This window comes from Hydra viridissima, unplaced genomic scaffold, assembly GCF_058129835.1.
Source record: "Hydra viridissima isolate aposymbiotic clone 2 unplaced genomic scaffold, HvirCarnegie_v1 scaffold_13, whole genome shotgun sequence".
NCBI classification, from domain to species: domain Eukaryota; kingdom Metazoa; phylum Cnidaria; class Hydrozoa; order Anthoathecata; family Hydridae; genus Hydra; species Hydra viridissima.
This window is the reverse complement of record NW_028324312.1, coordinates 7,819,788-7,836,823: the sequence shown is the minus strand read 5'-3', so window position 1 is coordinate 7,836,823 and position 17,036 is coordinate 7,819,788. Positions and strand designations below refer to the sequence as shown.

Genomic DNA, 17,036 nt, shown 5'->3' with positions numbered 1-17,036 from the left:
TAAAATGAAACTTTATTGTATAATGAATTCTAAAAAATTAGTAGAAATATTTCAATATTAATAAGTTTAATTCTGGTACATTAAAAAAAAAAAAAAAATTTGTCATTTTTATTAAATTTATTTGTAAATAATGCTACTAAGATCTTCTGGTAATTTTAATATATGATTTGAGCAAATATACATGCAAATAGACATATTTTATAAATATATATTATATAAATGTACATTATATACATATATAGATTTATCGTTTTTAAAAGCAGATAATTACATTTTTTACTATAATGGAATGTCTTCATAATTACTTATATTAGTGCTATTATTTATACTTTTATTATCCAGTAGTTAATTGCATGAATTACAACAAAAATCATCAAAGCTGCTTTCCGAAATGTTGATCAAACAGTTTAAGTGATACAACTCATTGCATTTTAAACATTTAATCATTTTGCCTTAACCTGCTAAGCTAAATCCAACAAGAACAGAAAATTTCTATGAACTCAATGCAGCTAACACTGCCCCTTCCTATATTTACACTAACAGTTGGGAACATGGAAAGAACCTGTTCTTGAAGGCTTTTTAATAAATGATTCCGCATTATACTTTGCTTAAACAAACAATGCTCTGGTTGTATCTGCTTAGTTAAAGCTGTAGCAAAAGCAACAGCAAATAAGCCAATCATTCCCTCCTTTCTGCTGTTGAACATCCATTAATTTTATAGCAATGTTTTTTGCATATTTCCTGCAAATTGCCTAATAAACATTCCTTTACGGTCTGCATAAGACTTCACAATACTTTGTAAATCATAACAGTCAACTGGGAATCCAAAAGAAGACATAGTTATAACATAGTTTGCAAAAATTTCTTCTTCAATTTCACTAAATATTGTGCAACAGCCTGGTTTTTTATTATGTATACCTTTCAATTTATTTTTTATTGTTGATAGAAGAATTTTAAAGGTTAAGCAAGCATCTGTTTGTGTTAAATTACCACTTCTTACTTCTTTTAAACATTTGCTTAATGTTTCCTGGATGTATGCAATATAATCACGACTCCCAGCGACACGTTTATATGTTCTTGGCATGTTTTCTTTGATATAAATATGATTATTAATTAGTATTTTGTCCTAAAAACCAAAATTGAAAATTAAACCAATAAAATTATATCTATAAACAACATTTTCTAAAAAAAAAATCAAAAATATAGTATTGAAAATCAAATAATTACATTTTTTCACTTAGGTTAAAGTCACCCCAAGTTGTGGCCAAAGCCACCCCATAAATTTTGCTTAAAGTTATTTTTGATTAGAAGCGTTATAAATTTGGCAACTATTGTACAAAACTCATTTTATATAAATATACTATTAGTTATAACATCACAACCCACTCAAATATTAACAACATTTTCAACCAACTCACAATTTTGCAGCATATAAATTTAACAATTTTTATAGACTCTAATAAACAAACAAAAAAATATAATAACAATTCTGCAAACTGCAATTAATATAAGTAATAAATAAACAGAATAACTTTACTCTTGAGATAAACTTAAATTTGGAAGAAGCTTCAAAAGTACAAAGTAGTTTTTAAAAGTTAAAACTTTTTTTTATAAATTAGCCAAAGTCACCTACCAGGCCAAAGTCACCTCATTTAATGGTATTCTATTAGACAAATAGAATATACAATTATCATATATTCTATTTGTCATATCGACTATATTTGTAATCTACTTTACAGTGTCACAAATGTTACAAATAATTTGTCATAATGACTATATTTGTAATTTTCTTAACAGTGTATCAAAGTATATATAATATTGTAACTATGTTACTAGTAACATAGTTACAAAATGATATAATCTATGCTTAATGTTTATAATCTATACCTGCGTTCTTCGTCGAATCGCCCGCTTTTCATTCGGGGTGCAGTCATGGCGATAAACAGATGTAGATAGATAATTACTAATATCAGCAAGCATTCTTTTTTCAGCATTATTATTGTGTTCATCCATTTTTATAATTATTTTCAAAATGATGGTACAATATCAGCCGCAAATTCATAAAATTACACGGTTAGCAGATAAAAGTATCGCTCAAAAGGCGATCAAAGTCCACTTGAAAATTATACTTATTTATGCGGAAATTGTTCATGCAAAATTATACAAATTATGCTAAATTTGAGTGCTTTAACACTTTCGCTGCCGAGCTATTTTAAACTATGCGTTATTTCTTTGCCGAGCAATAATGTCTACAATGATTAATTTTTCCCGAGGCTGTTTTGCGTGGTTTCATTCTCATTGCCAAAGCTAGATATCAACATTTCAATAAAAAAAAATTTTTTAATGTGAAAAAATTTTATATTATTTTTTATTCTGAATATAACTGACAAAAAAAAAAGCACTACGAGTATACTCGTAGTTTGGCAATGGCCAAGGAATTTTTTTCTCCAGTGCCGAAGTACTCGTAACACCGTAATGAGTATAACTCATTGTGGTGACTACATCTTTTCAAGATGTAATTGAGAACTTGAAAGTTGTAATTAAGAAACGTAAGATGTAATTGAGAAATACAACAGGTAATTTAGAAGTCGCAAAATGTAATTAAGAAACACAACATAATTAAGAAATTTTAAAATGTAACTGAGAAACCCAACATGTAAATAAGTAATCGCAATATGTAATTTGAAACATATATTATAAGCTTTTCTCAATTACAACTTTCATCTTCTCAATTGCATCTTTCGTTTCTTAATTACATCTTCCATGTTCTAAATTACATATTGCGACTTTTAAATTACATTTTGTATTTCTCAATTACATCTTACGTTTCTTAATTACAACTTTCAAGTTCTCACTTACATCTTGAAAAGGTGTAGTAATGTAGCTTATTTTATGCATTATTATTATAAATAGTGTTTCAATTTTTTTGCACATGCACATGCACATTGGCAGATATCATGAGTAAAAAAGGTAATTTATATTTTGTTTTCTTAATTCTAAATCGTTGTGTTTTTTAGATTAGAAGCTAAAATATGTTTGATAACTACATTTTACTGTATGTTATTGAAAATGTGAAAAAAAATTTGAAGTACACAATAAGTTGTTTTTTAATACATTAAAAAACATTTTAGTGTGCACTTCGAATTTTTTACACAGTATACTAATTAATGTGTTTTATAGATGAGTAATTTCTTTTTTATAAACTGATAATTTATAAATTTATCTATCTCCTATTAGCTCAACACAGATATTCCACTATTGGATCAGCACATATGATTATGGAAGACTGTGAGGATAGTGAAGATGATGATATTGAAGATTCGGATTCATTTTTCGCTTATACTACTACGTCTTCGAGCTTGACTGCATCAGAATCAGGTTCTGAAGATAATAACGCTGAAGAAAGTGATGACAATCAGTACACAGACGTTCATCTAGCAGCCACTGCAGAGTATTTTTTAATGCCGCCGAAAAGAGCTAGAACAACGGGTGGTCCATCTAGAAATTCAAACCAATGGAAAGATGAGCCGAATATTGTAAAACAAATTCAATTTTCTGCGGATCCTGGTTTGAAGATAAACATGGAGAGCAAGAAACCATTAGATTTCTTTAGACTACAGTATCGGACAAAACATGGTGGACAAACTCAAATTTAGAACAAAAGTTGATCAAAAACTAAAAAAAACTAGTAAAACAATTGAACATATTATTTTTTATGTAGTTTTTTATGTTGTTAACAAAACTTAAAACTTTTGAATCATACTAAAAATCACTAAAAAAGTTTTAAAACACATTTTCCCTAACAAACAACATTTTTCTTTGGACAAAACAAGGTGGACATTCAAAAAATCGACTGAAAATTCAAAAAACTTCAAAAAATTAACTTATTATTTTTCAAAAAACTTCAAAAATTAGCTTAATATTTGGTAGGACCTCCTTTACTTTTAATTACTGTTTTCATTCTTCGAAGCATAAACTCAATTAATGAGTCAACAATTCTCATATCAATCTCTCGCCAGGCCTTCTCAATTTGTTCAAATAATTCCTCACTAGTCTTCACATTTGCACGCTCAATCTTATTGTCAATTATTTCCCACAAATTTTCTATGGGATTCAAGTCAGGGCTTTGTGCAGGCCACTCCATTATGGTGATATTCTTGTCCTTGAACCATTGTTTTACAATTTTTGACGTATGTTTGGGATCATTGTCCTGTTGAAAAATCCATTTTAGGGGCATCTCCCATTCAGCATGTGGTAACATAACATCTTCCATTATATCTTTGTAAACAAAGCGGTCCATAATTCCATTAATTTTGTGAATAGGACCAGTTCCTAGTGCTGAAAAACATCCCCAAACCATAGCAGACGCTCCATGCTTAACACTCTTCTTGGTATATTTAGTATTGAATCTGGTGTTCTTTGGTCTCCAGACTCGCTTCTTGCCGTCGCTTCCAAAAAGGATATATATTTTGATTCATCACTAAAAAGTATGTTTTTCCACTGGTCTACAGTCCAATTTTGGTGTGCTTTGGCAAACGCAAGTCTTAGCTTTCTATTTTTAAAGGAAGTTAGCGGTTTCTTGGCAGGTATTCGAGAAAACAATTTTGCTTCGTTAGCTCTTCGTCGCACAGTGTGATTAGAGATTTGTAGTTCAAGTTTTTCGGTTAATTTTGTGGATGGCAAAAATGGATCTTTTTTAAGCTCTTTAAACAATTATTCGATCTAGTCTTTGTGATGTTTTTCTTGGACGTCTGCCCCGATGGTTTGTTTTATAGCAGTCACAAGATCCAAATGATTTGACAGTTTTGCTTACAGTCGATTTAGCTATATTATATTTCCTACAAATTTCAGCTTGACATTTTCCGCTTTTAAAATCTTTAATAATATTTTCATGTAAAACACTTCCTAATTTGTCGTAAGCCATTTTAAGTTGCAATTTACCCCATATATCACGAGTTAAATCTATTTTTAGTTTAACTGAAAAAATAATTGGCCAGACGTCCCAAAATCTATTTTATTATTTTAGAGTAATGTTATGATAAAAGTGAAAACAAAAGAATGCGGTAAATTGAATAAAGACAATGAAATCTTATAAAAAAAGCTTCGTTTTCATTTGTCCACCTTGTTTTGTCCAAGGAAAAATGTAGTTTGTTGAGAAAAATGTGTTATAAATTTATTTTGTGATTCTTAGTATGATTTAAACGTTTTAAATTTTGTTAAGAACATAATAAACTATTTAAAAATTAATATGTGCAATTGTTTTACTAGTTCTTTTTAGTTTTTGATCCACTTTTATTCTAAATTTGAGTTTGTCCACCATGTTTTGTCCGATACTGTATTTGTTACAGAAGAGCTTATAAATACTATGGTAGTTGAAACTAATCGCTACGCAACGCAAGAAATAAATAAGCAGCGTCCCCTCAGAAGAAGCTCACGTTTTAAAGATTGGAAACCAATAAATTCAGAAGATATGCGGCAGTTCCTCGGAGTTCTTCTTCATATGGGGTGTGTCAAAATGCCATCTTTAGAACACTATTGGTCTAAGAACAGTCTCTATAGATTTCCCTTATTTTCTAGAATAATGTCACGAAATAAATTCCAACTAATATTACGGTTTTGGCATTTTATTAACAATGAAGATTCGGGTAGTGGACGCTTGTGTAAAATTATTGGACTTCTCGATCACTTAAATAATGCAATGGATAACATCTACTGTCCTAATAAAAATATATCAATCGATGAGTCAATGATGCTTTGGAAGGGACGTCTTGTATTCAGGCAGTATGTGAAAAATAAAAGACAAAAGTATGGTATCAAGTTCTATGAGCTTTGCGAATCAGATGGTATTGTACTAAAAGTAAAAATCTACTCTGGCGAGACAACTCTCGATAAACATTTGTTGGGTCAAACGGGAGCTATTGTTTTAGATTTAATGGAAAAATTTCTGGGAAAAGGTTATCACCTGTACACCGATAGCTTTTACAATTCCTTTGAATTAACGAAGCACATGATAAATAAAAAAACATATATTTGTGGTACTTTAAGAACTGATCGAATGTCAAATCCAAAAGAGTGTACAAAAGCAAAACTAAAACAGGGAGACGTTATAAGCAGAAGCAGAGAGGGTGTAGTAGTTGCTAAATGGAAAGACAAAAGAGACGTGCTATTGATTAGCAACTTGCATTCGTTGCAAATGATTGAAGTGACAAACAGGAGAGGAGAGAAGAAAATGAAACCCAACATTATCAAAGATTACAATCAATATATGTCAGGAGTAGATAGGGCGGAACAAATGGTATCTTATTATGATTGCCTACACACTAAAAAATTATGTTATATTTTTAAAAAATATAACGACAAAGTTGCGCGAACTAACATCATTATAACATCAATATAACGTCATTATAACATCAAAATGATGTTATATTTAAAAAATATAACATCCTTTTTCAAGATATAACATCAATATAACGTTATTATAACATCAAAATGATGTTATATCTGAACAATATAACATCATTTCTCAAGGTAAATCGTCAATATACACACTAAAAAATTATGATGTTATATTTTAAAAAAATATAACGACAAAGTTGCGCGAACTAACATCATTATAACATCAATATAACGTCATTATAACATCAAAATGATGTTATATTTAAAAAATATAACATCCTTTTTCAAGATATAACATCAATATAACGTTATTATAACATCAAAATGATGTTATATCTGAACAATATAACATTATTTTTCAAGATAAATCGTCAATATAACAACAATGTTTATTGTTATATTGATGTTATATCTTGAAAAATGACGTTATAATTTTCAGATATAACATCATTTCAATAAATTTCATCACATTATTTAAATAAATCTGATACATATAGCTGTTATATATAATATAATATAAACACAATATTTAAATAATTCTCTTGACCTATTCATATAAACTAGTCCTATACACTCTCAAAAAAATCCGTTGTATACAACGAATTGGGTAACAGATCAATCCGTCGCTATTGCACCAACGGCATTTCCGTTAAGTTAACGGATTAAAGTCTTAACGGATTGAAGTGCGTTGATATTTTTCCAATAAAAGAATCCTTTTAAATAAAGGAGTTATTACGTTAGTGCATCAAATTATCCGCTGTTTTTATTCAGTTAAAATAATGCTATTGTAGGGAACAATCAGTTAAAATCACTCCATTATAATTAAAGGTGAATTAAGCCACAAAGTATTGTAATTTGATAATAAAATAATCCTTATATTTTTTAATAACACCTGTTCCATAAAATTTGAGACTGGCTTTAAACTTGAATAAAAACTTAAATAAACACGATAAAAAAATTTTTTTTGGTATGTTCTTAGAATTAAATATGCAGAATAGGAAAATAAAAATAAATTTATCACGAGACTCCATATCTTTGAATTTGATCAAGTCTGGTATTGGTACCTTGTACCAGCTTTTGTATAGCATTTAGGTCAAGTCTGCTGGCACAATAACGAATCCCACGCTCAAGGTTTGATATATTATTTGTAGACCATCCATTCTTGTAAACATCCCGCTTAAGCATTGCCCAAAAATCCTCTATAGCACGAGCTTCTGGTAAGGTTGCTGGATTGTCTTTTTTTTTAACAAATGGTATCTTCTGGGTTTTTAACCATTTTGTTACCGAATCAGCATAGTGAGATGTTGCTAAATCAGGCCAAAAGATATACTTGGTGTCTCGATATATTTATTAATAAAAGGTTGCAAGCGCTTTTGTAAACACTCTTTTAAATAGATCTCTTGGTTTACCGCTTGGCCAGAAGGAACAATGTAAATAGATGTGACCCCTCGAGGGGAGATTTTTTCAAATTTGGCAACATCATAATACTTAACAATGTCTGGTGTCAATTTTTGATCATTTGAATAGTATGTATTATTACCAGCCAGTGTGCTATTCGACAAAGTAAAGTATGACTCATCGTCAATAATAAATTCATGGTTGCGATATTTTGAATAACGTCAACCACATTTTCGGCGACCCCAAAGCCTCTGTTCAGGAGTTCTGCTTGGTCTTTTTTTTCTTTTATAACAAAGAATAGGCTTTTTAAAGCATTTTAAGATTCGTCCGATGGTACTTTTGCTACAACCAAGTCTTCTAGAAGCCTTTGAAAGTGACACACCTCTTCGATTGTTAAACATTTTCCTTAATTTGATGCGGTTGTTTTGTGTATTAAGAGTAGGCCTTCTTCCACTTCCAGCTTTGCGACCCAATGGTTTATTTTGATCGTAACTGTTCATATATTTATAAATTGTAGCTTTTGAGTAGCCCTCCATCTTGAAATGATTCCAAACAACGTGTTTTCCATCTTCATGTTTTTTTTAACAACTTTTTAGGGCTTGTTGATTTGGCATTTTAAATTGTTATCTAAAGAAAAAATAATCAGAGAATTTATATGCTAATTGAAAGAGGAAAGATAGAGCTTTCATTTGATACCAAATACTAATTATTTTATCAAGCTTACTAATTAAATATCGCTAATTCAAGTTAGTCTCAAATTTTATGGAACAGGTGTTATATGGATTATTTCATTATGATATTCTTAATACACATTGGTTCTTACCATAATAAATGTAATAATTACCACCCATCTGATACAAGCAGTACTAATTATACAAACTAACATGGTTGGGAGAAATATAGTGCTCAATTTGTTAGCAAGCTTCAAAAACTCTTTAACTGGACATTGAAAACTAATTAAATACTTATAATAATGTAATTTAGTACACAAACTTTCAATTACAATCAAAATAGTTTTTAAATATATTTTTAATAGTCATTATATTTGAGGTTATAAAACATCTGTATAAAACACACACACATACACACCCATATACACAATAGATGTTTAAACTAAACCAATTGTTAACAAACTAGGTTTTAGGTTTTAACGCTGCTGTTCTTAGTACATGTTTCACTCTTCAATTCCAGCAACTTGTTGTCAATTCCTAAAGGTAAATATAACATAAAATACAATAAAGAAAATATGGAACCTAAATGATATAAATAGTATGAAATGAAAATAAAATTTTACTAATTACCTTTAAGAAATATTGTTATTGCTAATTCTTTATTTAGAAATTTTTTTATTTTATTTATTTCTGATACCATTTTCTAAAGATAAAGTTCAATGCAACAACTAAATAATATCTTTAACAAAAATGTGTAACAAAAGATAATCTTATCTGATAACTGAAAGGTTCTATAATTTCCATATACTTCAAAACCTGTCAAGAACAAAATAAAAAAAAAGGTCTCTAACTTAAATAACAATAAATCAAAACAAGAATAAATAAGTACACCAAAAGAAATGAAAATAACAATATCAGAATTTCAATTTGATATCACATGCCTCGTGTCTAAAGTAGTAAATTCTAAATGAATGTGAACGGGGCATACATAAACTTAGTTGTACCTAACCTAAATAAATATCCCCACCAAGAGAAATGCAAATCAAAATCTAAAATTTTTAATTTCACAACTAATTTAAACTTACAGTGTGATATTGAATGCTATGTGTCTAAAGTAGCAAATTATAAGAATATAAACAAGCCATATAAAGATAATTGTGTAATTAACCATTTAGTTTATACTAAAACTGTGTAACTATAAAAAAAACTGGCAAATTAAACTTATTGCAATAAACCTTTTATCTACGATGTAAATGTGATTTAAAGATCCTGTAAACAAAAAATATTGTTAACAACTCATTTTTTACAGTATTTGTCTGATGTAACTGACAAATTTATTTTTAAAAAAAATACAATAACAAGGAACAGATAACTGTAATACTTGAACATGATTAAACCATTGTAAGCTGATGTCCATGTAAGTCCTTAACTTGCTTAAACTACATATTAAAGCTAAAAACATATAAGATAATAATACAAATATTACAAATTATAACACATCTATATATTTTTTTATCGTTATATGATTATAGAAAAAACAATTCAAAACTTTATTATTTTTTATGTAAAGTACTTCAATATGCTGACAAATAAAACTCTAACAACCAAGATTTAAAAAATAATTTATCAAAAGAATATCATTTTATTTTTTATTTTTAAAAATTAGTATATATATATATATATACATATATATATATATTTATATATATATGTATATATATATATATTTATATATACTAATTATAAAAATATAATCTACAGAGGAAGCACTTCATATATATTATATATATATATATATATATATATATATATATATATATATATATATATATATATATATATATATATATATACACACACACAAATATGTGTATACTAATTATATATATTGTCACTAAATATATATATTGTCAGAGTTCGCGCATCTTGATGTTATCGAGAGATAATTAAAAAGTCTTGAAACGAGGCCCATAGTTAAAACGGCCTCGTTTCAAGATTAAATTAAATAATTTATTCCTGAAAATATAACATCATTTTAACATGTTAAGTATAACGTTAAATATAACATCAAAATACAAAATAATGTTATTTTAATAATATAACATCATAAATCTAAATATAACGTTATATATAACGTTACAATCCAAACTTTAGAATTAAATGATGTTATAATGATGTTATTTTTTTTAGTGTGTAAGAAAGACAATCAGATGGTATAAAAATGTAGCACTTTATCTCTTTGATACTTTTTTGTTTAATGCTTACTGTCTAAACAGCAAATATGGGGTAGATCACACCATTTCTTTGCTTAAGTTTAGAGAATTAGTTGTTACGGACTTATTGGGTGAACGTTTGAATGAAATTGTGCCTCGAATCACCAATAATAGCTTCCACTACTTGTCTTCAATACCACCGAATGAAAAGAAAGAATTCCCAACCAAACCATGTCGAGTCTGCTCTAAAATAAAACGTAAAGAAACACGATATGAATGTGCTGTTTGTGAAAATAGACCTCCGTTATGTATTGACGAATGTTTCAGAATGTATCATTCAAAAGAATAGGTTTACACTTGAATTTTCATGAAATAAAATTAAATCAATATCAATGTTTTATTTTTATCTGTTTTAAGCAATTTCTGTCTTTATCCGCATTTTTCGTTAGGTTCCCTGGATTTTTAAAATAAAAACTTGAATGTAATATTTTCTGAAATCAAATGTGAAGCTAAGAAAAAAAAAAAAAAAAAGAACAGACAAAGCCAGTCATGCACAAATGTTATTTGAAATAAGTTAGTATAACTACGAGTTTACTCGTAGTTGGCAAGCTCATGACGCCAGCTTACTACGAGTATTCTCGTAGTTGGCAAATAAATGACGCCAACTTACTACGAGTATACTCGTAGTTGGCAGCGAACGTGTTAATTAAAACACATGCTTGTATATGAAATAGCCGCGAAAGAACGAAAGAAATCTGCTAAGCATTTTCTTTTTTTTTTTCAAACTTGATTTGTTTATTCTATTCAAGTGATTTTTGTTATATTAAATTTTTTATATAATTTTTTATATAAAATTTTATTAATTTAGTTATATTAAATTAGCAAGTGGACTTTGATCGCCTTTTGAGCGATACTTTTATCTGCTAACCAACTCTCACATTATTCTCCTTGTAATTCTAACTGGAAATTGGGTTTTGGACTTAATGTTGAGATCTTTTAAATAATTTTCATAAACATAATTTCTCCGATATGTTAAGAAAGATTATTTAAGATTTAAAAACCTCTTTAAATAAATAGAATGCTTTATTTAAAGTTTCTTTAACATAAATATTTACATATTTTTTGCTGATTCCTATTAACAATTACTGCTGTTTTGTAATGTTGTTGTTATGCACTTTTTGTGTTAGTAAATATGATTGCATTTTAGTGTGTGTGTGTGTGTGTGTGTGTGTGTGTGTGTGTGTGTGTGTGTGTGTGTGTGTGTGTGTGTGTGTGTGTGTGTGTATACATGAATATGTATGTATGTATGTATGTATGTATGTATGTATGTATGTATGTATGTATGTATGTATGTATGTATGTATGTATGTATGTATGTATGTATGTATGTATGTATGTATGTTTGTATGTATGTATGTATGTATGTATGTATGTATGTATGTATGTATGTATGTATGTATGTATGTATGTATGTATGTATGTATGTATGTATGTATGTATGTATGTGTGTATGTATGTATGTATAGCTAGTTATTTAGTATTAAACAATATAAAAGAAAAAGGTGTGCCATGCAAAACAACAATATTTATAAAAGTTTTATTTTTTTAAAGATATATACTGATAAGTTATTAATTATCATTTACTTTTACTTAAAGTATTTTATTTATCAAGTATTTATCAAGTATTTATCAGTAGTTATCAGTAGTTATCAAATATTACTAATTATCTTTTCTTACCTTTTCTTATTTTTAAAAGAAAAGCTTTTTCAATATTTTTTTGCTTGGCATATATATTTGTGTATATATACGTGTGTGTATTTTATATACATACATATATATATATATATATATATATATATATATATATATATATATATAAATTATATATACTATATGCACTATATGTGTGTATGTGCTATGAAGCTTAATGTCATATTTAAATAAGTAAATATGACATGGAAGTTGGAGCAATTTATTACAATCGTATGCCCTTCCTGATGTTAACTTGTTTTGCAGATAATATATAGTGATAATGTAAAAGATATTTTACTATTATAAAATAAATTTAACTTTTGTATTCTTTATCTTTGACTTGTTAGCAAATTTACATTTTTTTTTCATATTTAATGCTCTTAAAAATTTATTATAAGTAGTTTTTTATAACAAATGAAAATTTTTTTTTTTAGATTAATAGCAGTTTTAAAGCATTTTAGTTTACACAAATTTATTGCTGCAGCTAAGTTTCTTCATTTCAGTTCGCAGTGATCTTTTTTGGAATCTTACCTTGCAACTTTGTGTTTTTCACATTCATTTTTTGCAAAATGAAGTATCAGTTGATATACAAACATTGTTAAAATTAGATATAACTGTTATATATGTAAGAATTTCTTTTACAAAATCATTTACAGAAAACACTAATAAATGTTGAAGTTTTTTTTCTAAATAATAGCTCACATTGTACAAGTATATCAATAATTTTAGAATTCATTCTCCTTAAACCATCTCTATCATGAGCATTGTATTGTGTCAAATTCTACTTTACATGCTAGAAGTAAAGAACATCATTGAATGCTATAAAAAGAATAAGTTTTTTGAATAGTGTAACTTATTGAACAGTTAGTGAATAATATAAGCAGCTAAATATTGTAAACTTCATTTCTGCATCCTTTATAGTCATGGTCGATTTTTCGCATCTCTCATCATTGAATTTGTTTTTATCGGTAAAGTAGTTTAAAATAACATTTGCTACGTCCTGCAATAGAGTATTGGAAAAAAACTTTACAAAAATTAGGGGAAAATTGAAAATTTAAGGACTTTAGCTATGCAGTTTTTTGTTTATTTGCGTTACTGTGCACCTTCGGAAGAATGAGACTAGTAATTTCTTGAACAATAACATAAACAAAGCGCTTTTGTTTGTTTCCAGACTATATGTTCTTGTGACTATGGTCATGGACCTATAAGAGATGGACGTGCAACCTATTGTTTTATTTGCGAACCATGCTCATTGCGCATTGTTACAAATCTTTTGTTTCAAACAATAGAAATTAAATTATATTGAAGTCTGTCGGGTTCGTCAAAAAAGTTTGGTCTCGCCTTACCAGTCACGTCAACTTCCTTAAAGTTATTCAGGATAACAGCAATAGAATCAGGTTTTAAGCTTAATTTTATATAGCTCGATATTCTTAATATTTTAAGAAATAACGCTGATAATAATATAGAAATTGAGATCATTTGCTTAACTACTTTAGTACATGTATAACTAGAGATATAATAAATAATACAAAATATCAACTAGTTTTGTAGCTACCTAAAGCACAATGGTTTCATGTCCAGGGAACTACTCCATCTATTATATTGCTGTAGACTTCTTGTTTATGAATATTATAGAATTTTCCATTTTTATGTTTAACAACAGAAATATATACATTTAAGGATAAAAAACTTATACATAAAATTAATGTAAATACAACATAGAAAAAAATAATTTGTCACAGTTTTAAAGAATTTAGCAAAGCCAATTTATGGCAAACCGCGAGAATAACTAAGTACTTAATATTAACATAAAATGATTTACCAGCTATATATAAACTAATTTTTATTTCACAAAAACAAATGGGTTATTATGTGCATTTTATGACAAATGAAATAATATATGAAATATGAAAAACGAAAACATGAATTATCTGGCCGCATTTTGCAAGATAATTATAAATTTGAATAAATTTTAAAAGGTTTTGCTATATCAAATGAAATATAAAAAAGCCCATTAGAAAATACACCTATAAAAAAATAATGCATAGTGGAATATATATTATGGAGCTTATAGAGTAGTCGAGGCAAAAAATGGCAACATATCGGAAAAAATACTCAAAAAATACACAAAATTAAGCCTGGTGAATGAAGTACCAAGGAGTTGAATGAAACCAGACCTTGACAAAAAATTTTATTTAAGCTTTTTTATATTTCGCTATACTTTTTTTATTCATTTTAAAATTATCCTTACAGCTCTATTTTATTATTGACGGAACTTTGTTTACACGAAAAAAGTTCCCAAATTTACAAATGTTTATCTTGGAAAAATGATAAAAATCTGTTCGTGCCGATAACTAATTTCCTTTACCTTTGTGTAAGTTGTTTAGTAATTTGTCAACGAGTGAAGTAGCTACTTTATCCTGAACAGTCTTATTAAAAAAATGCTATGAAAGTTTAAACTAATAAATAATGATGATGAGCAGTTGTTGGTTGAATATTTACTTACGGCGTCCAGACTTCACCACGGTTTTGCGATGAAAGAAGCTCGTTCTCTGGCTTTTGAATTCGCTTAGGCAAACAACAAAGTTGTTCCAAACAATTGGATACTGAAACAAATCGCTGGAAAAGACTGGCTATGGGGGTTTATGCGTCGTTATGTGACTTTGTCCCTTCGATCACCATAAGCAACAAGCTTTTCACGAGCTACTAGTTTTAACAGAACAAATGCTGGTGCATTTTTTGACAATCTAATTGACGTCTGTCAGCGACATAAGTTCCAGCCTTATCAAATCTTTAATGTCGACGAAACTGGTGTTACAACTGTCCATTCACTTGGCAAGGTCATTGCAGAAAGGGGAGCAAAACAGGTTGGTCAAGTAACATCGGCAGATCGTGGTACTCTCGTTACTGTATGCTGCACAGTTAATTCAATTGGAAACTTCATACCACCAGTATTCATCTTCCCGCGTGTCTACTTTAAGAATCCAATGATAAAGAATGCTCCTCCGGGAAGTTTAGGTCTTTCGCATCCTTCAGGGTGGATGACGGCTAAAACTGGGAACTGTACATGAAACACTTTATCAAACATGTCAAGTGTTCGAAAGAAGAACCGGTGCTGCTGATTATGGACAATCATGAAAGCCATATATCAATAGCTTCATTAAATCTAGCTAAAGACAGTGGCGTTGTACTTCTCACTTTCCCGCAGCATTGTAGCCATAAACTACAGCCTCTCTACAACAATGCTTGTGCAGGCTGTATGGCAAGCCATCCAGGCCAGCCGATAACTATTTATGAAATTGCAGAGTTAGTTGGACAGGCTTTCCCACTGGCATTTACTGCTGCAAACATTACTTCTGGATTTAGAGTGTCAGGGGTTTATCCTTTTAATTGTGATATTTTTGACAGTAACGAGTTTCTATCATCATATGTAACAGACAGAAAATCCTGTAGAAAGCAGAAACAGCTGTGAAGTCAGACCTGATACTGCAGACCACAGCACATTGCAGAGAGATATTGAATTTGAAGCTGAATCTGCACCGTCTTCATCAGTTCAGTCGGCACCTCCAATTCAGTCTGCACCTACTGGGATCGTCAGTCCGGCTGAGGTCAGGCCTTTTCCAAATTTAGCACCACGAAAGACCTCTGGAGGAAGGAAAAAAGGTTCTACCAGAATTCTCACAGACACAGCGGAGAAAAAAGCGTTGGAGAAGGTTATTTAAGCAAGATCTTCATCAGCAAACGGAAGCTGAGCATGGGCAGTAATAATAAGAAGATAAAACAAATGCCAAGACAAAAAAACAATCGGAAGCTTTATAGCTGTATTTTATAGTAATTTTATAGCTGTATGTTCTTTCGCCTGCTAGATAAGTATTGTGCATGTAAGACGTTTGGTTTATTCAGTATTAATGCTTAAAGTTTTTGCCGACTACATTTGTTCTTGCTTTTTATTGTTTTACTGGGCCTAATTTTTCATGGGAATCAATTGTAGAAAATGCTAAGTTCAAGTGTGCCCCATCCCTGTTTCAACTGTGCCCCACCACGGGGCACAGCTGAACAATTTTGCGAGCTTTGTTATAATGCATGTCACCTATAAAATACAACTGTTTTTATCTTTCTTGGACATAATTTAATCCCACCAAAGATAGTTTTGTTTGTATTAAACTTCGGAGTAAAGTTACAGGCAGAAAAATTTTAGTAAATCAAAATTTAACAATTTTTGTTCAGCTGTGCCCCACTCTCCCCTAATCAAAACATAGAATTTAAATTCAATTCGAATTGTACACCACGTTTTCTACCTGGACTTTATACCTAAGTTGACTGAAGCTTGAGTAAATTTCGAAAATTTATTTTTGCCGGGACCACAAAAAAAGAAAAAAATGATTAGTGGACGAACTTTTTAAACTCACGAACGCAAGCCTAGGAGCACCTTAAAGCAGTGGTTTGTAGTTTTTCAAAACTTAAATGATGTCTCGACTAATAACGGCTTTCTATTCAAGCGTTTGAGAAATTTTGCTTTATTAGGTTTCGGGAATTTTCCCATCACTCCTTAAAATCTTTATTTTTGTCAGCGATACGGGACAACCTTATCGATTCTCTCCTTTAA

At 29.2% G+C, this 17,036-nt stretch overlaps 2 protein-coding genes and 1 pseudogene across 2 annotated transcripts in view; all 3 read left to right on the top strand.

The window, feature by feature from the left end:
• Window positions 1–17,036, top strand: part of LOC145194821 (sodium/mannose cotransporter SLC5A10-like) — a 297,350-nt gene that overhangs the window by 125,702 nt on the left and 154,612 nt on the right. The window lies entirely within an intron of this gene.
• Window positions 3,108–3,656, top strand: LOC149880276 (uncharacterized). Its single transcript, XM_090070013.1, has one exon. It carries the CDS (start codon window positions 3,273–3,275, stop codon window positions 3,654–3,656), a length of 384 nt encoding a protein of 127 aa, XP_089926139.1. The 5' UTR covers window positions 3,108–3,272.
• LOC149880275 (uncharacterized) lies at window positions 15,555–16,363 on the top strand (annotated as a pseudogene).